The 27,931-nt window shown below is 41.1% G+C and overlaps 1 protein-coding gene across 2 annotated transcripts in view; it reads left to right on the forward strand.

The window, feature by feature from the left end:
• DDHD1 (DDHD domain containing 1) overlaps positions 1 to 27,931 on the forward strand; it is a 66,370-nt gene that overhangs the window by 10,089 nt on the left and 28,350 nt on the right. The window contains exons 2-5 of one of the 2 annotated variants that reach the window (XM_075104345.1): positions 4,949 to 5,122; positions 13,030 to 13,131; positions 19,053 to 19,181; positions 20,997 to 21,144. In XM_075104345.1, coding sequence (XP_074960446.1) covers positions 4,949 to 5,122; positions 13,030 to 13,131; positions 19,053 to 19,181; positions 20,997 to 21,144 — 553 coding nt within the window. The remainder of the gene's footprint in view (positions 1 to 4,948; positions 5,123 to 13,029; positions 13,132 to 19,052; positions 19,182 to 20,996; positions 21,145 to 27,931) is intronic. The other variant, XM_075104344.1, reaches the window with a different exon arrangement.

A 27,931-nucleotide genomic window follows, 5' to 3' on the forward strand; every position in this document is an offset into this window, starting at 1 on the left:
GGTGAGTGAATAGTGCCAGAAGTGCCTTAACTTTGCCATCAAGGCATCTGAACAGGACCTCAGCTTTGAAGCAATGAAACAGAACTTTAATGAATCATACCTGCTTATAATTTTATTCTGTCTGTTTGTCTTCCAGGTTGCATGCTAGCTTGTGTTGGTATTTCCAAAACCCACCTCCTTTGGGCTTCTTGTTTAAGCTCTATTTGTCAACCTTTAGTTATTATCTCTGTATCACCTTGGTTTTGCAACTGTTTCCTGGTTCTGAATCAAGTAAGGTGAAAGAGGCTTATGTGAGCCACACCTGAGCTGTACAGTGTTTAAATTTAGGTATATACCGTTGCAACCATTGTGGTGACAGGAAATAAATTATAGTGTTCGTGTAATAGTACAAGAAGAAAAATGGAGGCAAATTCTGCTCAGTTATTACTTTTCATACTGTTCTGATGGATTAGCTTTTTCATCCAATTTATATTAGATGTGATCACGCAGTTTAAAGACATTCACAAAAAAGGAGTAGCTGGGATTACATACTTAAAGTACTGCACATGTATGTACCTTTTATTGCATGCAGTTTTTATTTTAACATAATTTTTGTTATTCAGAGGATTTAGGTGATTATCATAATGCAAATCGCTCGTGTTCTTGTCTCATCGCATTAATTACAGTACTTGTGTTCTTTTCTTCTTCGGACTTTCAGGAAAAAAAGACCTTTTTGTGTTGAAGTAAATAAATCCTGTGTTGCAGTCTACATCTCTCAAACTGTTTTCCTCTGAAAGTAGTAAAATACGTATGACTAATTAAAGTGCTTTTCCTCAGCTTGTAATCTCTGCCATTAAATTTATTTAGAAATTCTTGTACAACTAAAGCACGTAAGTGTATAACCAGCCAAATATGTTGGTATCTTTCGGTCTGAAGCACTGCCAACTGCAGATTATATGGCGTAAGACTTAAGGCAGTAAAGAAATCAAGGCAAATCCTTTCCTAGGGATCAAGATTGTCAGGACAAAGATAAATAACACTTCATATTATAGATTGGCCAAAAAAAACCACGTTAAGGTACAACATGATGTATATATCTGTGTATTTAATTCTTCCGTAAAACAAAAATAACTGAAAGAATGTAGTTTAAGCTTTCTAAAATGATCTGAATATCCAAGACATGAATGAAATTATTAGAGGTGGATAGGAGTGAGTGAAATTGGGTGCTAAAATGGCAATTTTGGTGCATCAAGTTCTCTGGATGAATCGCAGGGAAATCTTTAAATAACAGCACCTGTCCAAGATTAAATGGAGGAATTGTGTTTATTGAGAGTATTCAGTGTAATTACTGCTAGCGTACCTCTCTTCATAACTGAAATGCCACATGCTTTTGGAGCTGGAGACTTTTCGCATCAGTAGGTTGTCCTCATCGCTGTGATGGGAATCAGACTTTGACCTGGACTGAAATCCAGCATTGCGCACTTAAAATATTACACCATTGTTGTTCGGTTTTGAGAACACAGATGTTAATGGGCGGTTGTTCTTCCTTACTTTACCAAGCCTCCTCTCTAATGAGAAGTAAGGTGAAATGGTTGATTGTCAGCTGTGTTCACAAATTTGATTGTTTTGGTTCTGAAAGACAGCGTTCAGTTTTCTTAAAACCAAACCGTGCCTCTGATGGAAGGACATGTCCTTCACTCGCTTCCTCTACCAGACGGTTTTCTCTTGAGGTTTCCCAGCAGCACAGTGATCCAACCTGCCACCCAGCTGGAGATGTGGAGCAGGACAAGCTTGTCGTTCGGGGTGCTGTGCTGCACACCTAGTGTGCAGTGGTCTGAAGGAGGGGAGGGTGAGGGGGAAAGGAACTCCTGGGTCCCCCTAAGATCCCAGTGAACTTTGGAAAACAGGATTGCCTCGCTCAGGTTTTAAAGACCTAGTCTGAAAACAAAGCTCCATAATAATCTGTCTTTGGATCTGAAGGTGATTTATATTTCCAGATAAATGCCCTTTCCAGACCCAGCACCAGATATATCAGTTTATTCCAAAACTAAGCTATCCTGTAAAGATTTTACAACAAAAATTTTCTTATTTCAAACATTCCAGTGTTTCCTGGCTGAGCCTTTCTGGAAAAGGCACTGCCCATCTTATGCTTGAGAGCTGCTACAGAGTGCTACAGTCAAACTTTCCCATAGTGGCTCTTTACAAGAGTAATCTCAGGCAAAGAGAGCCTGAAAATGTTTATTTTCATGCTTTATGTTTAGAATTTTAGATATCTGTAGGTGGAAATTCCCACGTGAAAAACTTAAGCCCTTCAAAACTGAAAAAGAGGTGTCTTGTATTCATTTGGTTTGGAGTACAAAATAGTATTCATATGATTATTATTTTTAAAAAAATCTTTTTATGGATTCATTGAATAGGGCTTCATCAGAATGCTTAGTCAAGAATTAAGGAATTACTTACAGATTTTCCCAGTAAGGATTAACATCTGACGTAGTTGTGTCATTGCTTCAGCAACAATGGTATTCTTTATCTACGCTCACATATTATGTGCATTTGATTTTTTCCTACAGACAGTGCTTTGTTTGTAGGGGCAGCCTAACTGGATCTGTGTGTATTAGCTCGGCTGAAAAACACAGATATCTGACAGGTGTGAAATGTGGGGGAATGCAGCAAAGGTTAAGACAAGTGCAAGATAAGAAGCTATTGTATATGATGACAACTAACATTGCCGTGGTTAACTTTCATTTCATGAAAACTGAATACTGGCATTTCACGCTTCCTCGATGGGATGTAGGCTCCAAAGTTAGTTTAAATTTTCATAGACAATTGAATTTTCATTTGTAGTGACTATTAACTTCGGCAGTTTAAAGCCACTCGGACCTTTTGTTCTGATATGTTGGGATTCATTTTCATTAAATAACCACACCCTTCGAACACTTTTTATTCAGCTGATGGATCATCAGCATCCGAAACGTTAGAAATTCAGCGCTTTAACAATTGGGTCCTATCTGGAGTAGCTATTTTAGCTGTGCAAACAGAAATTGAACGGCAGAACCGGGACGTGTGCTACTTCTGGCTACATTTTGGTCAGGCCAACTAGACCCGGGTAGTCTGTGTTCTGTATAGGCAGAGCTGAGGATGCAGGGGGATCGGAGAGTTTGAATGGGGCTTTGGGGGAGTTGGGAGGGATGAACCAGCATGCCTGATGCCTGCCAAAGAAAACTGGGATCTGTGGGAAGTTGGGATGAGAGGGCCTGTTTTATAGGGTTGCCTGCAGGTTTCCCAGGCACGAGAATGTTTGGGTAACGGGGAATACATGTGCCAGCAACAAGTGAGGGAACTTCAGTGGTAATCTGAGCTCTTTGCTCCACATCATCTGCCTCCAGTGTCCGCTTTCCCGCCTGCCTTGAGCTTCCCTGCTGTTCTTTTTTCCTTTCTGTTTGCTGCAGGATCAACTTAAGGATGCCATCACCTGCAAGTGTGCCCTCCTTCTGTTAGAGGTGGGGTGTTAAGACATTATCATCACTTCTGGTACTGCAGAAACTGTGTTTTCCTGTAAATCTGTTATGGGAAAGGTTTCAAAATTGGCTTTTGGAAACATTTTGAGTGTTACTTGCCCTGTGGGGAGATTATTTTAAGGAGATTTTCTTTTTACTTTCATAGCTTGTAGGTGCAGCAGCCTGAGGGATGAAGAATTCAGAATAGTTTAGAGGTTCCTTGGCTGGGTCACCTTGTGCACTGCATTTGTCCTGGTCTCGTGATAGATCAGATAGGTCCCTTCCTTTGCCTAGTAACTCTGAAATCTCCATGCTCTCTATTGTTTCTTGTTTGTTTGTTTTTTTTTTTTTACCTGATTTGCCTTTTCTGTTTCTTTGCATCTATTGTTTCTTTCCCAAGCAGTTCTTACCAGCTTTTTTTCCTACCTTCCAGGTAGGAACAGATCTTTGAGATACGCTGTATCTGTGCTGGTCCCATGAGGCTGGAGGTTGGGGTCTTACAGGCTTGTGGAGCACAGGCACAGAGTATTTCTCCTTCTTGATTTTCCAGATGCGGGAGGAGAGATTCTCAACTGAGCTACAAAGGATGTTATTGTCTCAGCTTGCTTGCAGGGATGGGTATCAGAGGAGAATTCTTGCTCCTTACAGCCCCAGTAGTTAGAAAACACAGTCTGATGAAGAATAAGCACCAGGCTGTACTTTTTTTGTAGAGATTTCTCTCTTGTCATGTGGACAGCAATTGCTGGGTGCCCAGCTTCCTCCTTTGGAGTGCCGAAACGGAAACTAGAGTGGCAGTGACTGAAAACTGCTCTCAGTGAAAGACTGATTTTAATAAAAAAAAGCCCTTTCCTCTCTAAAATCACCATTTATGCTAATTGATGTGTAATTTGGGTTATTTTAAGTACAGTTCCCAAAGGCATCAAGACTCTGCAGTCAGGGTAAGCACAAGTGGGTTTCTCTCTCCTATTTCTGCATCCTCTTAATAGCTTTGAAACCACTGGTTGTTATCGGTCAGAGTTTATAGAGGAGCAGGAGCCTCACAAAATTCCTAATTTTTTGAAAATTCAGGGGAACCTCACAAAATTCCTAATTTTTTTTTAAATTCAGGGAAACTGGGTAGAGGGGAGTGTATCCCATTAGGGTTGGCCTGTTGTTTGAACTTAGCCCTTAATAAATTTTACAAAATCTGTATCTTTCTGCTCACCTCTCTCACATCCTCACACTCCCTCTAAACACTGGGCCTCATTAGCTCAGCTGTTTGCAGATTAATAGTACTTTCGCTACTCATTTCAGCCCCATGGGAAAAGGTGGTGGTATTTCTCAAGGCATTTGTGGTTACCTTGTTAGGTGTCCCAGCAGCGACAGTGTAACTTTCTCATCAAAACACCAAACAGAATTCCCTTTCCCTCTCATCTGCCGTCAGTTTGTGATTTGTGGCATTAAAAAAAAAAATAATCTCGTTTGATTTTCAGAAACAGAAAAGATCCCTGTAATGCGTGGACAGTGGTTCATTGATGGCACATGGCAACCTCTGGAGGAGGAGGAAAGTAACCTGATAGAGCAGGAGCATCTCAACCGCTTCAAAGGCCAGCAGCTGCAAGAGAGCTTTGATATGGAAGTATCAAAACCTGTTGACGGGAAGGAGGGTAAGATTGTTTAGATCACTATTTTTATTGTATGTTCTCTGGGCAGTTGGGATCTGTTTCTTAAGTTTGAGTGTGATCTGTGATGGTTTTCCATCCTACGTGGTGGGGAACATATTATAGGCATCAGTTTGCTCTCCCATTTTTCAGCGCATCTTGCTGGGTGTAGGATTTCCTGCTGCAGCACTTTTGATGAACACTGTAAAAATGATATTTGTGGATAAACTTCTTGTTCCCATTTTGCTTTGTGTTTCCTATCTTTTTATTGTGTTTGAAATCTCACTTCAAACTGCAGTCTCTTGATGGGACAAGAAGAGTCAGTGTCCAAATACAAAGTGGCTATTAGCTCTCTGGCCAGCATTCCTAATTCTGCCCTAAAGGGAGTGTCGGTTTTGCAGGTCACATTTCATTTTCCATTCTAGTTCGGCCTGTGACTTTATTAGAGTAGTTTTCAGCTATAGTAAAGCTTGAGCATTCATTCTGCTGTGGAAGTCCTAATATTTTAATAACCAGGCTAAGGACATTCAGTTAGTGTTTTTGGGAATCTCAGACAAATGCATTTAACGTTTTTAAGAATAGCCTGCTGAATTCACTGATCTGTTATTTCACGTACGCAGTTGAACTGGTTGATCAGGGTGAGGATAACACAGCAAAAGTTCAGTATTTTTGGCTTTCGCAGTTCAGTTGTGTTTGTTGGTTGTCACTTGAACAATCTACAAACCAAGAGCTGCAAGTACAGAGGCATCACAATATATTTTAGTAGGGTTTTCATTGTGTTATTTTTTGATAAAGCAACTTTATTTTTAAACTCTTTAAACTACAACTTTGTACAAAACAGCTACAGAATGTAGAAGTGGCTGTGTTTTGGCCATGAGCATGGAGGAGTTCTCATGTGTTGACTACATGACCACACAAGTAAAAGCTTATTAATAAACTAGAAGCAAGGCAGTATTAAAGGTTCTTCTGTGATTGCTGTAAGGAAAACCATAATAGCATTTGTTGACTTGGAGAGATTTTTCAACAGTGCAGAGTAGTTAAGTTTCTAACTCCCCTCAAGGCTGGCAAGGACCCTGTGAATATTTTTCTCTATTTATAGCACTTTAATAGCTCTCTTTCTCTGGCCAAGCCTGCAGTACAGTCTTCTGCTTTAATGGCTCTGTCAGGTAGGTGCGTAAAATGGTGTTACCCCCAAGCCATAGCACTGTGCCAGTACAACCTTTTGAAAGGCACTTCCACCTGTGTTTCTGTGCTTGTACCGATGTATTGTTCCAGTGTACTGGGACAAAGCTCAGCTTTGTTAGTACAGCTGCACCCGCACTGAGCGTGCAGTGCTGTTCATGGTAGGGTTTACTTGGAAAGCACGTCTTTATGGCTGCTGAGTACTTCCAGCCTTTGGTAGCTTCACTTCTGATAGATGGAAGGAATGGAGGGAGGAAGGAAGGAAGGAAGGAAGGAAGACAGGCTTCAGTTGTACTTGGATTCTCCTTATCAAGTAAGGAAGGGAGTTTTTTGGGTTTTTTTTGTCAGAAAAAGTCTGTGGAGCAGAAATTTCCAGATTTAAGGGAGGAGAGATTGGGGAGAGTGGTGAGAAAGATACAGTGCCCGAAATTTACAAAAACAATATATCAAGAAAAGAATACCCAAATTCAGATACCAGTGCCTTTTCTAAAACTAAAGTTTAAAAAAAAGTTTTTAAAAAAACCTGTTTGCAGTCATTTCAAAATGGAATACATGTAAAGTCACTAATAACTTTCAGTAGACTTTGGTAGGAAGAGGAGAGTTGCAGGAAAATTATAGCTAGTAGTAACTGTGAAGGCTGGTTTTGTCATTATAATGCATCTCAATACATCTCTGATCAGCTGGCAGTCGTGATTGCCATCTGCACATGGCACTGGGAGAAGCTTTACAACTTGCATTATCACTGATGAAGTAAACACAATTAGTTGGAGAAGTGCTGAATTCAGTTTATAAATTTCTTAAATGCTACGATTTGTTGCTACCATTTGTTGTAACTGTATCCTGTATGAAACACATTTTGGTGCCATCAAGGTTTACAGGTAGCTGGTATTTAGTGAAAGTTAGGACAGATCTGTGAATATCATTGAGAGGGGAAGTGGGTATTCACAATGCAATAAAGCATTGTAAATGATGAAAAACTAGCAATCTCATCTAATTCCTCAGCAAAATTAAGATCTGCTGTAACAGTCTCAGTATTTAGACATAATTACTTCTTTTGTATGAACATGCCAGTTTGCATCGTAAATAGCAAAAAACTAGCTTGTCAACAAGCATCTTGTTGATATGCAGTAGACAAACTGTTGGCTCTTGGTTTGATTCCAGCCATGCTCTGAACGGTGGCAGTACACTGAAAAGTTAGGAGCAGTTTCCGCTTCGCTGCTCCTCATCTGGATAATTTTCTCTTATTCAGCCCGCTAACTCGAGGCAACATACGGTACCCTGGAACTTAGTGTCCAAGACTCAGTTGACAATTTATTTGAAATTTACTCTTTATTTATTTATTTTATTGCCCTCTGAAATCTTTTTGTGAAGAAACCAGCATTGCTAGCAACTTTACTAGGTGTTTAGCGCACTCAGCTTTTGAGCAGCTGCCCAGTGCCTTGCTGGCAACGGAATCGCACTCTTTAAGCACAGGGTGAGTGGTTCTGCTTCCCGTCTGCGTGTGGAGTCACCCATACAGATGGGTTCATCTGTGCAAAAACTGACAGTGAGCGCTATGTCCATTCCCTGTGCCGGGCAGCTGCTCAGCATGCAGTGCTCCCCTTCTGTCCTCATATCTGCATATCTTCAGTTTTGGGAGACAGGTTAGGAGAATACACTTATACCTAGAAAAATTATTTCCCACTCCAGTGATTTGATTTATTAATTCTGCTCCTGGATTGTAGCATGTTAACAAGGAAATAACTAAGTTTTATCCAGGACTTTTGTTGATGATAGGTGGTTGATGAATACCTGCCCCATTATTAAAATGTTAATCCAAGCAAACCTTCCTCTAAAAATGCAAAACATTTCAGAATGGAGATCTCCAGCCTGTGCTGCCTTCCAGTGTTGTTTGGGACTGCAGGAAGCTGTAATTTCTGAAGGGAACGGAACAGCCTATGACGGTGTTCAGGCGAACGATTTCTCAAGTTCTGTTTTCTGTGGGGCAGCCTGGAGACCACTGCTTCCATGGGAGATCCCTCTGAGCAAACTGCCTCCAGTGGCATTTTGATTTTCACCTTTTAAAGTGTTTCATTTCGTGCCTTGCAAAATGAACTGCGTTTATGCTGCCTAATGTCACTGACTCCCCTTGGTGTCTGATTGCTCTTCAGTAGTCTGCTGAGCTGTGGGTCTTAGCAGTGGCATGACTTTTTCAGGTAAATTATTTGTTATGGCAGAAGGCAGAAATGAGGCGCTTTAGTTCTTAGGACTGTCCAGGCAGGTTAATGTGACCTTTAGTTTTGCAATATCCAGTTGACCTCAATTTGTCTCCAAGAAGGTTATGTCCTATAGTTCATAGACATGATTCCCAGGTACCAGAGATCTATCTGCTGCTTGTAGAAATTAGTCATATTTCTGAGATTTAGGGAGGGATATTTGGTTCTGAATGTGTTGGCATCTGTAACACCTGTGAAAGGCCAGCTACCCTGATGGCGATCTCAAGTGGAGCATCCATAGGAGGTGTTGGGATGTGACAGCCGGCTCCCCAGACCACCACAGACCAGGCAGAATATGTGCGTGTCGGGGAGGGATGCTGAGGGCATGAGCCTCTCTTTTCATCGGCTCTGCAGGGAGCTCTGCCTCCCGAGGTGCCTAAAACCAGGCGAGACGAATGCTGCTGGCATCCTGGCACATGCAAATCCTGCAAGGGCATCACCCGTCTCCTCCAGAGCCTGACTGCACTGTTTCATATCTCATTGCCCCAGAGTCTGCTTTGATCCTGGCCAAATTCCACGTGCATTTTTCAGTTTAAATAGTTCATTTTATTGTTGATGGATACAGGAAAGGACATTGCTGTTCTGTCTTTTAAGACAATAACTGATATGGCTACAGGAGGAAACCACATTTAGGATGAGGAATTAGGGGTTTGGCTGCATTTTGACTGCTTTGTTGTGAAACTGAACATCTGCAGCCTGGATTTGAGTCAATGCCAATCACAAATTTGCACAAATGCAAATCTGTGTATCGGCAGGTTCAGGAAGGCATCTTCTGTCTTGTCATTACATAATTTTACATAATTTTTCTGAGCAAAATTAGAGTCATCATTGTCATTTTATAGTTGTGTTCAGGAGTAGAGCTTGATGTTTGCCACTCAAGTCTTTGCTAAAAACAACAGAGTCTGATGACACCATAAACCCCTAAATGAGATGCTGCACTGCTGTAACAGTATATGTGTGCTTCCAGGACCGATTTTGTTCTGCACTCTGTTGATAGACAATACTGGGGTTTTGGGGGGCCCTCAAATTCAAGTGCCCAGTACTTGGTTTTGTTCATCCAGGTAAACTATGGTTTTTTGTGCATTGGCTTTCCTTGTCCTTCTTATGGAAGATTCATTCTTCAAACTTGGTATACATAAATTGATACCAACACAAGATGTAAGGTGGCATTTTGATGTAAATTCTTAGGTCTGAAGTTTTAAATAATATAAACTTCCACCCTTAAAACACGGTAATATCTGGGTTGTTTATTTGATCACACTGAGAACAGTTTATAACTCTGCCTTTGTGCTGAAATACTGATCTTCCTTGTACTGCATATACCCAGTGATTACACTTAAATATTTTACTACTGTAATACAATTCTACAAATATTTCCAAGAAAGTCCTAAGTTATAACACTTGTTCTTTGAAGCAATATTTCAGCTGAAACCATTTTGAAATTAGCATAAAAAGGGTATCGTAATACCTTTTTAGCGGTCAATAAGCTTAAAATGTACGGAATAACGTAAGATTTAGAAACTGATTTTTGTGCATACTTGGGCTGACAGTGAGTTCAGGACCTATCGAAAGCAGTCTATCAGAGGAGCAGCGTTCTCAAGTGATTTCAGTAATATGAAGGCCGTTGTAAGATAAAACAAGACCATGAACTTGGATCACAGCAGGTTATTAAGGGTTCTCAGGCTAGATATTTTGCTAACAGTATTTAGCCATAATAAAGGCAGTGATGTTCAGACTAAGAGCCTCTTGATGGAGGGTCAATGTCACTACTTCAGTGTAGATTTTTTCCCTTGATCTGGGGCCAAAGCCCACATACCCTTTGCTGCGAGTTCCTCGAGCACAGAGGAGCTGTTAGCAGGCAGGTGTCCGCTGCTTTGCAGGGAGGCCATCAAGGACAGACGAGCAGCTGTTGTCACACAGTCTGACTTTCAGCTGGAGGTTCGATCTGTGGGACCCCTGGCTGCCTGCTACGTGACAAAACTGCCTTCTCTTGCCTTTTGTGTCGCGGTGGTGGTGCCAAACAGCAGGGCAGGAACAGCAAGTGCTCACCTCGCTCTTGGGGAGGGAGCAGCAGGTGATACCTCCCGACGCTCTAGGCTAGCGTGAGGGCTAATTCAGAGTCTTCTATCTGAGACCACTGAGCAGTTGTTCAAAGGCTACATCATAAACTGGTGCCCAGTATAAATAATATCCTCTAACAGCTTTAAGGTTTGCTACCTCTGCTTTAAGAGCATTTGGTTAGCTGTTACTATCAAAAATACAGTTGAGTATCTATCATCTGTTGCTTCATCATCTTTTTTAGGTGCATTTATTTAATTAGGATGAAGTGAAGCTTAAAGCTTAATATATGTGATAGTAAGATAGGACTAGACATAGCTCATTGTATTTGCACAGAGATGCTCAAAATTCAGCTGGAAATCACCTGAGCAACCTGATCCAAATCTGAAATTGGATCCAGCATAAAAGTGGATCCTGCTCTGTGTGAGGGGTTGGAGCGGATGAACCCCAGCAGTCCCTTCAACAGCACTTATTGTGTGATCAAGCCTACGATTCTGTGATAGATGATTTAAAAAAGGTGGGAAAAGTCCAGTGACTCAGAATCAGAAGGGATTTTTGAAATGCATTGATCTTGAAACTGCAGAAGTTTATCAGTTTTTGGTATGGATTTTCAGCATGTGGTCAGACACCACAAAACTACAAAAGTTGCATTTGGAATAGCTGATTTGTTTTGCCTTAGATTTCGAATAATCTTCTCTGTTCACAAAAAAATTATATTAACATGAATTTTTGTCACAGCTGGCTAGTTTAACCTTTAGATGGGACAGTCATATTCATAGAACCAGAGTCGTGCAGATCAGAAGGGATCTCTGGAGATAATCTAGTCCAACCTCTGCTCAAAGCTGTGGAGTCAGCAAGAGCAGGTCGCTCAGGATGTTTCTGGTGGGGTTTTGAATATCTCCAGCAATGGAGACTTCACAACCATTCTGGGCAACCTGCATCCTTGCTGTAAAAAAAATTTTATTTTTACTTTTTTTTTCTTATACCTATCTTGAATTTCCTGTGGATATTCTTCTTGAGTTGCCACAGCCAGGAAACTATTCTGTAGACTAAGTTATTCCACCAAGTTCCAAGTGCAATATGCATGAGCCTAACTTTCCTCTTCTCTAGAAAACTGACGTGCAACAGTAATATACTTCACTTGCATCTGTATTAAGGCATCTGCTGACAGACCTGTTAGCTGAGGGCGTGAAGAGGTGTGATCCTGGACCAGTGTAACTGTGGCGATCGAAGCCCTTGACACAAGCATGGAATATCGCTCTCTTGTACTGGCATAAGTTACTGGATCGTAGAGTATTAACCATTCCTGGTGTTTGTAAGGGCAGATGACATTCACCTGCATTTCTCCCCACTCTCCAGCTGGCTAACTCATTTCAGGTAATCACATCTTCATGACTTTGTGGATTCAGAAGTCAGGCTGGAGCCTCTTGATTTCTCATTGGATTTAAACACATTCTCTTGACTATATCAGGTTTTTGAGGCTAAAACATTTTGAAATTAAGACTATTTGTATGAGCGAGGGCCCACAGAGTAGCAACACAGAAGACACAGATTTGTAGGACTTCACTTTCAGCCTTGCTCAGGAATCCCCGAAGAAGGAGAAAAGGTATCCTTTGTAACCGAGTTACCGGTGAATGCAAGTCTCCTGTTGTGTCAGTGCCAAGAGCAGCTCCTTCCTGCTCACATAACTTTACCTGCTCCTTAGCAGCAGCTTTCACCTACCTTAAAGTATTTCTTCCCTAATCACACAGCACCAGTACCCAAGTCCCTGAAGAGGAATCTTTTGGACTGCTGTGCAATATTTCAATATTCTCACGAGGAGTGAAATAACACAGTTAAGTCTGCTAGAAGTGACAGTCTTGCCTTCCCATCAAGGGGAAGCTCAGAGGCAAAGCGTGCACGCTGTTGCATTTCACCGTGGCAGGCAGCTTCTTGAGGACGTAGAGAACAGGGTAACAGCAGGATATTTTGTCTAATCTAACTTTCGATGATCCTCTTACACTCTTCGGGGAAAATAATAGAGCTGTGCTTAAAATGTAGTTGCTTTGTTGTTTTTTTTTTCAAATGCTTAGTGTATAATTAAGAAGGATTACTGTGTTCTACCCTATACAAATAGAGCATTTATGCTTCTGTACGTGCAACTGCAAAAGCGCTCGGTGAGTCTGATCACACTGTGTTCTAGCTGCCTTTTACTAATGGCTTTAGCTTTGTTATGATGCCATAACTATTCATGAAGAGTGAAGAAATTGAATTTGGCTAATGTGACCTGTCAGTTTTGCTACAAAACCAGTTTTTAAAGTGTATATACTTTTTCAGAAAATGTGCCAACTTATTTTTTTCTAAAAATGGTAATACTAATGAAAAAAATGACACCCCTTTTAAAAATTTTACTTTGAAGCTCAGTGTTTTTACTTTTAGTTCTCTACTACCTTCCTCCCTTCTCCCTCCCTTCTTTGTTCAAATGGAGAGGATATAAGGAGAACTCAGATGCTGCATGTCTTAAGCGAAAGCGTTCCCAAGGTACAGTAATCGTAGATTTCTTTTTTTATAGTACTCCTGGCTTAGAGCTTAGAAAGCTTTAAATTCTAGTTTGTTTATATCAGTTAAATGTATTAGATTTACATGCTTCCATTTCTTGAGCTGTACGCATGCTATTTCCTTCAAAAGGGAAGGGAACTGCATCATAGATCTTAGAAGAAGAGTAGAAGTGTTGTGAATCTTAGAGAAAAGTAGATGCTAACAGTATCGTGCAGTAATCCTTATTATAATTATTTGTGATGAAAACTAAACGCTTCTTTCTTACATTCTTTATATGTGGTTTGGCTTCTTCAATAAACTAAAAGCAACTTTTTTAGAATCGCAGAAGGCCTGGTGTAAGATAAATTATGTCAGAAGGAATTTTTTTGCTACCTTTTTTTTTTTAATAATGCATGCAACTTTACTTTTATGTTGTAAATTATTTTTCCTGCAGCTTCTGTATGAGTACTGGGATGAAATGAGACTTTGGACATACGATATAAAAAGGGGAAGCTTTATAGAATACGTGGTGAAGGCTGCTGTGTTGCAGAAAACAACTTTGAACTTTGCAGCAGCAGATATCGTGCAAACTTGTTTCAGAAAGTGGGAGCAGATCTCGCAGGAGCCATTAATGATTGCAGAAGGCTCAAAAGTACTTGTCACTGGTCTTTGCCAGCGTTAAAGCCAGTAGTGATTAAATTGTTACTGACTTCAGTGACTTTGGGACTAGACTTCTGAAAACTGTGCCTTCAATATAAAATGTAAATGTACATGGTAGGTTTGGAGTTATTCTTGTCATACTGTATATTCTTTTAGCTCCTGGGGATATTGTAAAGTATGAGAATTTATTTTGACATGCATAAATGTTTGCCTTTTGACTTCTTTAATTAAACTTTTCTATAATTGGGTCCAAATGGAAATGCCTGAAATGAAAATGTTTAATAGTAAACTTTTTCCTGCCCCTTCTCACACAAGGAACTCAAGTCTGCTAAAGGCAAAGAAGTATAACTGCTGTCTGGAGCAGTAAGAAAGGGCTTCTGCCTTTTATTTTGTGATTGTAATTTTGAAACTATTTTCTATATTTTTGTTTTCTCCAAGTCCTGTTCAGTTGTGGTAATGAATGTGCTTGAATTAAAAAATTAAAAGTAGGTGCTTATATAACAATGATGAATTGAGAGGTAGCGAAGTGCCGTATAAAAATAACAGCAATGTGAAACCACCCAATTTAATTAAAAGCAATAGCCTTTTTAATGGCTTTGCATTTGTTTTTTAAATAAATTAAAAAAGGTTTTAAAATCCATAGCTGTACCTCAGACTTACATACCAGAACTTCAGAGTTATTTAAGGAAGAACAACAGTGTCCAAATGATGCTCTCGGCTGTGTGTATGATGTGGCAGGGTTTTGTGCAGCAACTAATGCTTACTGATGTACTTTAAAATCCCTGAAATGTAGGAAGGCAGAGAAGATTTTCAGGCAGTTTGTATCCCTTCTCTGGTCTTTAGCGCTGACTGGAATGACAGTGCCTTTGTGGAGGAGGTGGAGTTAATAGCGGCTTTTAGCACTTCAAAGATGCTTTCCTCTGGATTGATTTTCACTTGACCATAGTCAAACTCTGGTGGAAGAGAATCACCCCATGCTTTGGTCTTGGCAGATGGATGAAAGTACCAAGTAAAAAACCCGTGGTTACCTTAAAAGGTATTTAATTTTAAACAGTTGGCCCTGTGTATTGCCTGTCTGACTGAATTTACTCCTGGAGGTGTTCAGCTCCTCAAGCAGTCGAGCTGAGAGGATGTTGGCACTAGCAGTGTACATGCAGTGTGCACATGCCCAGCTTCTCCACAGGTTTTGTGCTATGAGCATAAAGAATAGTGCAGGCTTTCTGCTTCTCATTTATTCTCCAGTTATTTTGACTCAAGATTACTTTCTGCAGTCTAACTGTGATCAGGTTCTTCAAGGCTTTAGGAATATGCATTCTATATTTTATGTTTACCTCTTCATTTTTCATATTTGAACTTTTTAGAGGGATTTTTCCCTCTGTATTCATCTATCTTGGTGAAACTGGAGTTTCATGTGATAGTAACCATTGATTTCTTCAGCTGAAATAAGTCCTTTCTTGATCCCTCTCACTTGTCCTATGCTTCTCTCCTTGTTTTTGCATGGGTTGCTCGCTACCATCTAGTGTCAGGCTGTCTTCCACATACTTGTACTCTAGGTGTCTGTCATGGTTGGTATTCCTGAAAAATGTTTCACTTCTAGATTCTGACTACAAAGGAAACCAAAACTTGGTCTCATTTCTGTGGGCTTGGCCATTAATCCCAGACTAGAAAAGTAAGCAGCATGCAGAATACCCAGGGTTTTCTGCAACTGGAGAAGATGCACCTACGGAGACGCCTACTAAGAAAGCTGTGCATGTTGTCAGTGTCAGAGAAGTAGTTCATGTGAAAAACAAAGCTGCAAGAAGTCTGATCCACAGCGGGTTTCCTGTTCCGTGGTTTTATGGGAGACTCTTCATCCTCTGTGCGTGCTGTTCAGACATGCCGTAGCCAGATCTCAGTGAAGCTCAGCAACATCCTAGCCTGGTGCCCTGGAGAGAATCTGCAAACATAGAAAGAGTGCTCCTCAAGGACCCAGAAGGCAGAGGAATAAACACAAAGACCGTTCCCCTATGCCGTACCTGCTGGCTAATCTGAATTCTGTGACTTGGCTTCCTCAGCCACACTACGACCTGCGTTGGTGACTTCCTGACGCTCTGTGACACCTCTCGGTATGAGTTGTCAGTTTGACCGCCTCTGCAGCATGCAGGAGGCTTATAGGGCAGTCACTGTTTGCTCTGAAAAGAGAATGTAAATCATGTTATCTTCAGGAAAACATAACTTTCTCTTCCTTGTGTTCAGTTTCAAAACAGCGATGGCAACCTTTCTTATCCCATACCTGGAAAGCACGGTTTGCATATTTTGGTTTATTTTTTAAGATGCTTATTTTCAGACTGCTATCACATCTTCTCCAAAGATACTTTTTTGTTCCCTGCCTCACTATTAACATGCCCTGGGACCGTCAGCAGCAGAGAAGCTCCTTTTGGCTGAGTTCTTGAGAGTCTTGAGAATCTCTTCGTGGTCCTCAGTACAGTGCTGGCCCTCATGAAGAGGTACCTTATTGCAGTTTTTTTCTTACCTAAAGAGTATCTCCTGTGCCTAATGACAGAGAACCACTGTCTCTGCCTAGATATGCATGCACACATGGCCTGTGGATCATTTACCCCGTGACTGATCTCAGCTAGGCAGCTTTTCTCTCAGCTGGGTTTCTGCCATGCAAATCAGCAAGGGTGTACCATTTTTCTCTCCCCAGACGTCCTCACTGGGACAGATGCTTAATCAAGGCTAGAGAGTGCACAGCCGTAGTCATCAAGTGGGGTGTCACTCATATTTTGAAGGGGTACTCTTGCCACCAAGAGAGGTCGGAGCTCAGGGTGATAGATTTTTCCCTTATGAAGGGATTTTTGTTCCACTGGTGGACATCACATTCAGGGTCTGAGGATGAACAGGCATCCCAACGTTTATAGAAAATAAAAAAAGGGGAGACAAAATCTCACCCCACCTCAGTAAGGGGGTGGGTTGGTCTGTGGAACGAGTGCGTTGATCCTCAGGCAGACTTTCTAAACAATGCATCCCATGGGATTTCTTAGTGAAGGTCACTGGTAGTTGCATGTGGTGCTTACGTTAAAAGTAGGCCAAATTTTTCAGGTTCCCTTTTGAAGGCCGTACTAAAAATGCAGAGCAATAGCGCTGGGCATTCCATTTGTAGTTCCTCGGTGCATGCATGTCTAGTAATTGATTTTGATGCATCCTTAACGCAAGTCATGTTTTTGAAGAACACCGTAAGAGTAAAAGTTAGGAATTTGTTCTTCCCAAGTGAGAATAGTTCATGCAGCACAGGGAGAACCTACCTCTGTGTATATGGTTTTTTTTCCAATAGAGAGGCTGGACTTGATTCCAGAAAGAGATTGAGGATCGTTCATCCCCAAACTCTGTTCTTCCAGTGGTAATAAATGGCTCAGCCATGGACCTCTCTGTCTCTTTGTCTGCATGCTTTGGACCTTGAGCACCATGCTCTCCAAAGAGAGAGCTTCCAGCCTTCCTCTGCCAGCTTTCCCAGCAGCACACTGAGAGGGATTTTACAGGATGCAGATGGAACAGCTCTTAAAGACCTGCTAGACAATGCATAAAAAGTCTACGCTGGTCATGGATTGGAGGATGGATGAGATTGCAGAGACATCTGCAAGGAGTTCCCTTGCCTTTGCTGCTGGACTACGTGCCTGTCTCAGGACATCACAGCCTATGTTGCATTGTCTCCAAGTCTGAAAGAGGAAATTTTGCTGGGAATTTCCTCTCCTTCTCCAGTTCTAAATTGAGATTTCTGGACATGGACTCATCTCTGCACCTGCAGGGATGATTATGAAAAATCAGTTTGCGTGTTCATTGAGTTCTCACTAGATTGCTTCTTGCTCTGGCCAGTTGTTAGCCTAAGCTGACATGTCTGCTCTTCAAAGTCAGGCTTACTTCTTTTCCTGCTCTTGCTCTGTGAGTGTAAAACAGCAATATAATTCCAGTTATTTTTTCTGAATCAGTTGTTCACTGTAACAGAAGGGGTAATCCTTTCCTAATCCCCTTGTTTCTTACAGTCTTCATTTAGTTTTTCATCAGACTATGTTAGGTCTATCTGCCTTGGCAAAGAAAGAAAAAATTCTACAGGAGAAAGGTCGTAACATCCTAGCTTAACATGGCTGGTTTGTGCTGTAGCAGAGCTAAAATATGAAACTGTGATGGCTCAGGCTTTCTCAGAATGTTTTTAGGCAAGTATAAAAACATTCATTTGAGTGGCTTCAAGTAGGGGACAGGTTAGAGCTCTGCTTGTTATGGAAAAAAACCAAACCCGAAACAATCCCTCTGGGTGTTTTTCATGACTTTGGACTTTTTAGCAAGACTAATGACAGTTAAATAACACTGGGGATTTTTTTGTCCCAGGGCTATTGCTGTTGTCAGCTCTTCAAATGTTGTGTATCCCACGCTAGATAAGACTTAAGCAGCGGATTTCCAAACTTAGGTGAAATCCAAATCACTAGTAATAACTCTGTGGTGCCACTTTGCTCAAGCAAGCTCTAAGCCTTAGATGAGAGTTTCTGACTTGCATTATAACATGCCTGCTGTGCTTAATCCTGACAATCAGGCAGTGTGTCATGAGGTCGGTCCCAGAGCTCAATCAGTTCCAAATCTGGAAAACACAATAACTACACAAAAAAACACTAGAGCTTTTAGTGGCTTTTGAGAGAGCTAGATTCTGTTGTGTGCCAGAAATTACTCATTCAGAGGCTTTCTCACTGAACCATGTTTCCGTTTCCAGCTCCTAGATATTTCCGAAAGGATAGAAATGCAATGGAGCCTTCTAGTAATGGAGCCTTGAAAGCCTCTGTGTTACTGCAGTGTACAGTCAAAAACCAGGCATCTCACTGTCCTGACACGGGGGAGAGAAAATAGGAGTGAAATTGCTTTTTTTCCTAGTGATGAGAGTGCCTGGGGCAGCCTCCTGCCCATCACACCAGCCTGCAATATTTCAGGACGCATCGCCCTACCCCTCCCTGTTTTTTGTTTTCAGCTAAGGGAATATTTTGGAAAGCTACCATCCCAAAATGAGGGTGGGAGGAGAATGACGTGAAATGACCTCAGAGGTGGTCTCCAAACTGCTGCTTGTCCTGGTCAGATTAATCCTAAATGTAAAAAACTTTTCAAGGTAAGAAGTAGTACAGATATAGGTATAATGGAGCTCTAGATTTTAACCTGTGTGTAAATCACTCTTCTGTCTCTGTGTTTGAAGAGGCTTCTTCTTCCTCTTAACCATCTAAATTAAATGTTGTTCCTTTTTGCTGCAGCTATTCATAGTCTAAAGTTGAGTCGCAACCATGTGGACTGGCACAGTGTGGATGAAGTGTATCTTTACAGTGATGCAACAACATCTAAAATTGCAAGAACTGTTACACAAAAGTTGGGGTTTTCCAAAGGTAATATTTCTCGGAGTTTGTAAAGAATATTATAAATACCGGTGTTTTAAGTTTGTTACTTTAACACTAGAAAGAGATTTCAAATTTGAAGTTTTCATATGTGACTAGGCTGCTTTGGCCATTGCGGTTTTTACAGAAGAGTGTATTAGGGTCCTTAGGTTGTTGTACATAATTATAACTAGATGTGAATAGGCTACGATTTATTTTATTACATATTTTATTATTATTTTGGATGCAGCAGTTAGCATTGCATAATGGGTATGAAAATATTACAGTGGCAGAGTCTAGCAGCTGTGATATAAAAATTACAGTTCCCTTTGCAACCTTAACTTCACTGCTCTGTACTTGCATACTGTGATGCATCCCTTAAATACATGACCATACCTTCCCCTCTCGCCAGCTCTTCCTTTTTTTCAGTTTATTAAACAGACATATGAACTGAGTGGAGGGGTGAAACGTTTAGACAGAAATTGTTTCCAGCAGGAATCCAGGCTCATTTAAGCTCCAAACTACCAATTATAAAGCCAGCAAGGCTGAGGTGGTTAGATGTGAGGATCATCTCAAGCAAAATGCAGATTATTGCCAACCTGGAAAACTGGAACTTGTCCTCTGTCTCGTGGTGCTCATATGCACTGCTGGACAACTGCAAAAACAAGTTCATACACATCTGTGTTGTTCCTTGGTGTCTGAAGAGACGAGATCAGGTAACAGGTTTGGCTTTAATCTCCATGCCTCTGTCCTGTAATTAATGCCCTCTTACCCCACAGGGCTCTTGGGTGGATACTTAATTAACGTTTGCCAAGAATTAATATAATTCAGTGCTTCAGTTACAGAAGAAATGAAGTATTGTGTATCCAGAACATGATTTGAACAGTGTGTAATAAATAAATAAGATCTGTCCTAAACAATTTGGGGGGAGAAATATCAAATAGAAGCCCACTTGTTAAACAAAATCTGTCCTGTGTAAAAACTGCCCTTCACGGTTTTGTAGTGTTTTCCGCCTCCTTAAAAACAAAACGAGTTGTTTGTTTCAGTTTTTGTGGTGGGGAACGCTGCTGCCTTCCTCTGCGCAGCCATCTGAAGGGGCTGCTGGACTCATGCGCAGCTAGCGCTCGTGGAAGGCTGTGGTCCTCTATATGGGTCTGTCACTAGAGGGGGATGGAGACACGCTGTCCAGTGGGTTTCCCAAGCCATCGGCGTGGCAGTGAGAGAATAGCCGTATTTGCCCTGAGTAACTGATTTTTGGTTTGGCCGCTGAACTGGAGAACGAATGTGGAAATTTGAGGTTGGATCAGCTTGAGATAAAACATAGGTTTTCTCCGTCAAAATGAAAAATTGTAAAGCTTTTCAACAGCTCTCTTAATTGGGTCAGAGAAAGACCGATGACGCTTATCAGTCTTGTGGCTAGATCATTTCCACAACCCTTCCGTGCTGTGGAAGCAAGGTGGAGTTGTAAAAAACTTTAATGATTGAGACACCCAGAAGAAGGGAATTGCATTGTAAAAGTGGATGGACAATTACACAACTGTTTTTTTTTTAAAAGTTGTTTTTCAAAACATCTCTGAAATTAGTTGTCTTCACAGTGGGAATGGCCTAGTAATGCATTGACTGATACAATTAATATGACCTGGTTGCTCAAATATCTCGGGAGTTTACACTTGCAGATATTTAAAAATACATGCTATTCCTTTATGTATAATCTTATTTTCAAAACACTTGAATGTATTGGTCTGAGATAAGTGAAGCTTCTGTCAACATACAAGACCATTGCACTTCGTAGAATGTAACTGATATAGGATAATGTTTTTTCTACAGCTTCAAGTAGTGGGACAAGGCTACATAGAGGCTATGTAGAAGAAGCTACGTTAGAAGACAAGCCACCACAAACTAGTCACATTGTGTTTGTTGTGCATGGTATTGGGCAGAAAATGGACCAAGGAAGGATCATCAAAAATACAGCTATGTGAGTGCTTCGTAATATTTGCAGTACCACCTGTAGCCTGAATATAAGGCCGACATTATAAATGGCAGCCAACCCTTTGGTTTAAGCTGTATCTTTTCCTGTTTCCTTCTCCTCCTCTTCCCCTGAGTCATTAGTCTTTATATTGTGGGTACACTATTTTTTATCTTAATTCAGATGTATGGACTCAGTGAGAGCTGCTGCAAGCCAGAAGAGCAAAGATATATTCTGTTTTCATGACCAACACTTGCGACTTTTAGGGAACTGGCCTGTGAATTTCTTGTACCTGCGGTCAGTTACTTTGCTGAGGAGGGAGGGATTTTCATTTGGTCGAAATCAAGGGGAATTTCTGTTCCTGCTGGTTGTCAGAATAGATGAAGGGTGAAGTGCAGACCGGAAAGAGAGGAGAGACGGGGAGCTAGAAAGGATGCTGGCATTTCTAACAGGACAGTTGCTTCATGCAGTTGGAAGCTATTGCTGCGAGCCTGCTCATCGAGCTCTGTGTATAGGTGCCTGATAAAAAGTAAAACAAGATTGAAAGCTTACTGGATCTTTTCATTGAATATCTTTGGTGAAGACTGGTTTGCAAATGGCTTTTGATCTGACATCTGAGCTAACTCACAAGGCTGTGACTCTGATTTGATTTGATTCTGAGCTAACTCACCCAGTTAGGTGGCTGGTGAATGGGAAGAGAAGCTCCTGAGCTGGTGAGAATGCTGTACCTGAAAAGATATTCGAATATTGGAAGAAATTGCTAAGTTATGATGACGGCATTGTAGGGGACAAGGTGGTGTTGAGTGCTTCATTAGCTGAAAGAAGAGGCTAAAAAAGTGTTAATGGCGGATCTGTATTGCGCAGATGCTTTAGTATGCACATCCCAAATAGTTTCACATTCCATCAAAGCTGACAGAAATAGTGACATACCCAGTGACTCCTGTGAAAGCACGTGTAGAGTTGGGATTGCGGATTTTGTTGTAAGAGCCTTGTGAACCTCCCTTTAAATCGAGAATGGCGATGTAGGTCAGCGCTTGGGTGCCGTCGCTGTGGTGCCTACCATCGTGTCAGCAGTGCTTGTGTGTGTTCAGCTTGTTTCACTCTAGTGTCCTCTGGTGTGGTAGAGTAGACCTCTTCATTTCACTGCTGTGTTGTCATCTTAAAGCAAGAGCCTGCTACTCCCTGCTCCCTTTGTTCTGGCACTTCACTGCCCTTTTATTTGCGTTGTTTAAAAGCAAGCAGTCAAAACCAAAGAGAAAAGGATCCACAGCCCTTAATAAAAAGCTGAAATTAGTCACCAAAATCAATGTAAAAACTTAAAATTGCCTCCTACAAAAATATACTGGAAATGCAAATACCCTAAATATAGTTTGCTGTTTTAACAGCTATGAGAAATAAAACTTCCACCTTGGAATCATCAAGGCTTTCTGTTTCTTATTTCTCCCTGTGGCATCTTGCACTGAATATATATACCAGGGTTGTATGGATGGGTTAACTTCAGCTCAGGACACAAGTGCATAGGCGTTCATTACAGAAGAAGCCCATTGTGTGAAATCTTTTATCTAAAAGAGAAACAATTTAGGATATTGAGTTGCTGGAGTGTGTCCAGAGAAGGGCAGCGGGGCTGGGGCAGGGTCTGGAGCACAAGTGTGCTGGGGGGCGGCTGGGGGAGCTGGGGGGGTTTAGCCTGGAGAAGAGGGGGCTGAGGGGAGCCCTTCTCGCTCTCTGCAGCTGCCTGAGAGGGGCTGGAGTGAGGGGGGGAGCTGGTCTCTGCTCCCAAGTCACCAGTGACAGGGCGAGAGGAAACGGCCTCAGGCTGCGTCAGGGGAGGTTTAGATTGGAGATTAGGAAAAACGTCTTCACTAAAGAGCGGTCAGGCCCTGGCACAGGCTGCCCAGAGAGGTGGGGGAGTCACCATCCCTGGAGGGGGTTCAAAAACTGTGTAGACGTGGCACTCGGGGCCATGGTTTAGGAGGCCTGGGGGTGTTGGGTTGGGGGTTGGACTTGATGATCTTAGAGGTCTTTTCCAACCTTAATGATTCTGTAATTCTGTAAGACTTCTTGTGCTTCAGTACATCTTGCTCATATCCTCAAGAAACGTCAGGCAGTATTGCATAGCTTTTTAAAATGCTAATTATTGAGATAAATTGTGTCTTCTGTACAAAATCTGCAAATGAAAGCATTATTTTAGATTGAAGTCTTTTTTTGTCTAGCTTAAAACTTAGCAGTGAAGAAGATCCCATATGTTCTAGGAAGAGATTTTAGAAGAAATGTCTGCCGGGCCAGCACAATGGCAGCTCTCACAAGCCATACTAGCACTTTCTGTTAGCACTTTCATCCATGATATGTGTGTGATTTTTTTTTTTGGTGTTTTTTTGTTTTGTTTGGGTTTTTTTCTTTTTTATATATATTCTTTTGCGTTGGGGACACAGGAAGTCAAATGTTTACTTTTGAAAAAGGAAATAAGGAGAAATATTTTTTGGCCCTTCACACTTTAAAGTAGAGGCTAAGGAGAAAAGACCTCAGTGTGTTTTTAAGTGCATGTTCTTTAGTAGGAAACTTGTAGTTGCAGCCATACTAAATTTGTAACTTAAGCCATAGTCTGCCCATCAGCATCACCACGCCTTTCTTCCCTCATCAATATCTGGGTACCACCAGTAGTTATAGAAGGCATTATCAGCCCTCAGAGCTCATCATTGTCTTGGGCTGCGTGCGGCTGCGGTTGATTTGGGTGTCACTCGTGATATACATGTGCTGGTGTGGGAACCCTGGGGTAGCTGTTGTTCCTTTAGAAACAGAAAGTTCCTTTTGGTTTAGGCCCCAGGACATCTGGCAGGACACATTCCTCTACAGAAAGCCACCAGTCCTCCCTGTGGACTCTGGGGAGAGAACAGAGATGAGGCAGGTTGGATGAGTCAATCTCCATGACACCTTGCATTTTTTTGTTTTGGGATGGTGCTTGGGGGAACTCTGGGATCTCCAGAAGGAAATACTTGCTCAGGTGCCTTCTTTTTCTACCATCCACAGAAGACTGTCTTGTGCATTTTGTTTTTGCCATCTACAGTTATTTTTGCTTCTTTGGGAATTCAGTCTACCCTGACATAAAACTTTTATATTTATTTCAACCTGTGTGAGAGAAACACTTCAGTTGATAGCACAAAACCGAAGCCTCACTTGAACAAGTGGTCCTAAAATAAATAAAAAGAAAGAAAAGTGCAAAAATACAGCTTATAACCCAGACATGGAATACTCTGAAACCCAGGCTGGTGAGAGACCCTACCAGAGCTCATTTGATATGCTCTGTCCTCAGGTTACTGCCTCAAGAAGACATTGGTGCAGCTCACATGATGCATCTGCATCATTAGGTGAAAACAGAACTCTGCTTCCAGGGTAATTTAAAATTATGTGCACTAATTTCATTAAGGAGTGGAGTTCAATCTAATCATTAACATGGTTAGATGCTACGGTCGCAGGGTGTCCTGTGAGTAGGTAAATGGAAAAGGTGCATTTTATTGATGCTTGAATGAACAGGTCTTTGGTAGATGTGACATGATTTTGTTTCTTCACAGTGTAGTTAAACACATTTATTATCTAAATGTAGCGTGGCAGCTGGTACAGCAAGCTGCTCCTGTCAGTGCTGATATTAACTGCAGAAGTTGTCTGGGAAGAGAGACAGTACCTCCTCCAGGCTGGAACAGTGATTCAGCTGACCTAACATGAACAGCATAATGTGCTGTGAGCTGCTTTGGTGGCATAGGGATGATTGTTTAAGGAAGGAGATGTTACATCCTGTGTTCCTCTGTAATATAAACTAAGATATTATGGCATAATTGGAGAGGGGTTTGTTTATTTGCCATCAGATGCAGTGCTAGGTTTCTGATAAGGTACAACGTTAACTTTTTAAAAAATCATTTTGGGATATCCTTTTAATTTTACTGGATACACTTTCATATGGTTAATGGGAATATTTTTTTCACTGAACTCTAATCTCTGATTTTGTTGAACTTGTGCTTCTAGGTTATGGCAGGGAGTGGGATGGGCTTTCTTACATATATTAGATAGAATTTAAAAATGTAACTATGCAGGTTTCCAACCTCACTTAAAAATAAAATCCTGTAGATTTACCTGACTTAGGTAAAGGTCGGTAGGCTGGCCCTCTAAATTTCATCAGCTCCTGTGCTTGAAAATTGAATGAAGTAACTGTTCTGTGTATTTCCAGAGTTGCTGTATTGTTGTGACACTTATTGGCTGCTCTTACCCTAAAGCTGGTATCTGTCTGCCTCTGTCTGAGTCTCCTGTTTTGATTTGAAAACTCTATTTGCCTGTGCTGCTGCTCGTTGCAAAAAAAAATGCTGTCTGCACAAGCAACATCATCTTGGCGTTCCATAATCACCAATTACGTTTTTATTGCAAGTCCCATTAGAAAGCGTTTTAATTGTGGATTATCATTATTATAATTACTTCAGAAGAGCTATTTTGGTAAATTTCCAGTGGTATGCAAGCCCTTAGAGCGCAGAGCCTCTCCGAGGCCTTTCAGTGCATTAAATATGCGCTGCTGGAATCTTAAATCAAGATCTCCTGTAAAATTTTTCCTATAATTTTTAGCTTTTCAGATATTTGGTAATTTTACCTAATTTCCATTTAAATGCTTGCATTGCATTAAATTCATATTACATGCTTGTTTTCCATTCTTTGGTGCTGGTAATAAATCTGAATTTAAGTATCTAAACGGTAAAAATTGTCTTACAGGTTTCAATTCGAGTTTGTCTTGCAAGCTAAATGAGAAGTTCAGCCCAAGAGGTAAAAGGTGATAGTTAGGGCATTAAATACTTTCATAAGAGCTTGTTTATGTACATTTATTAATTAGCTAACACATGACTGCATATTGGAAGGAAGCTGTAGTAGCCTGTTTAGGTCTTAGGTGTATTTCTAGATCTGTTCTCATTCCCATCCTCCCCCCAGCCCTCATTTCTGCCCGGTGCTGCCCTTTCCCTGCCCGCACCAGTGCGACTCTCTGTATTGTCCCATTGTAAACTGGATCACTGCAGTTAGTCCAAATAACTGGAACCCTGTCTGGAAGATGGAGTGAGTGGCAAGGAGGCAGGGGACGGCAACGGGGGCACAGAATGCCTAATCGCCTCATCTGCTTTATGCCAAAGCCAGCATCTCACTACGGGGCAGCCTTGCCACAGTTTGGAAAGCAGGGCTGGGGAGGGAAGCACTCGCACTTGGAGTGCCCGGATCACCATAGGATTGTCTTGGGGATCCTGTAATCAAATAACCAAGCAGCTTGAGTTCCTTTGATCATGCAGAGGCCCATTATTCTTGAAAGGATGAAGTGTGAGTCATGATCATGCTTACTTTGAAGCTTACTAGAACTCCCATCTTTCTTTGGAAGTAAAATGAGTCTGCATAAGCCCTAGAGCAGGGGTCTTCGTGTGTTCTGGTCTGAGAGCAGATGAATCCCTGAAGAACAGTGGCAGATGACTTGTGTCTTGCAGTTGCTCTTTGAAATCCACCTAGAGTAAGGCTTGAGTTTGCGTTCCTGCGGTGCAGCTAAGCTTTTCAAAACAACCTCCTTCCATTTCCTCTGGCTTGAGCAGATCTCTATTTTTATTACTCATGCCCACTATTCTCACTTTGACTTACCAAATTTAGCTTAAGACAGCCCTGGTTTCTTCTATACCTCGTGGTATTATTTCCTCAAAGAGGCAGTTGGGGAACGCTTTAGAGCATGATTTACCAGTTGTGTGACCAAACCCCAGATCCACATGGTTTTGCAGGCAGTAGTGAGAGTGTTTAGGTTTTTTGTGGGGACATCCCATTGCCCTACCTCTTAAATCAAGAGTTCAGAGTAAGAAGTTGGCTGGTGTAATGCTTTTTAAATTAAAGACCATTCCTTTTTTCTCAGCTATGTATCATCTGACTGAAGAGAGTCTGCACAGATGACTTGGGAATAAAATGAGTAACATCTTCAAGCCTTCAGGCATTTTGCTCTGTTACCAGCTATCAAGGTCATTTGATAAAATTTGTGAACTCGCTGGAGCTGACTTGTTTGTAGCTCTCCAGTTTTTAATGTAGTGCTTGTGAATGCTCCACAAGAGTAAAATTAGTAGCGTAACACAGCAATAATTGTAATTATTTTAATATATCTCTGGAATATACTTGCTTAGGCAAGGCTGTATACCTGTGAAAATATGGTTTATTATTTATTATTTTAATCGGAGAAAGGCAGCCGAGCACAGTTTGTTTATGGTGAGTCTCAAAGTATCTATTTTCAGGCCATTACTTCTTGCATGGAAAATAGCAATATGTCAAAATGCTTTCTAAGGTATGCATGGCACCCGAGTGATTTATTTTTCTTAGAAAAATAATAAATTTTAGTTGTTACCATGTGTTTTGATGTATAGATTTAAGTAATTGTTGCTCTGGGGTCAATATTTCAACAACCAGTTGTATTGAAAAGGAGAAGAATTCTTTGCCTGTTTAAATGAGGATTTATTACTTCAGTTGGTGTTAATTTAGCAAGTGAGTAGAGAGACTTGCCATCTAATAAAACAGCTGAAAACATTTATTTAGAAAAAGCCAGAAGAAGGGAAAAGAAAGACTTTATAGCAGAACAGATAAGCATGTGTATAGCAGGTATTTATTCTGGGGGCTTGCATGTGACCGTAGCCACATTGCTTGGCAATCACATTGCAATTTTTATTAGAATTTATAATATGAAATTGTTGATCAAAATCAGTGAGACATGTTGTATAGTGCCATTTGCTGTAAATGAGTTGTGTTGCATTGG

Source organism: Phalacrocorax aristotelis, chromosome 9 (assembly GCF_949628215.1).
Source record: "Phalacrocorax aristotelis chromosome 9, bGulAri2.1, whole genome shotgun sequence".
NCBI classification, from domain to species: domain Eukaryota; kingdom Metazoa; phylum Chordata; class Aves; order Suliformes; family Phalacrocoracidae; genus Phalacrocorax; species Phalacrocorax aristotelis.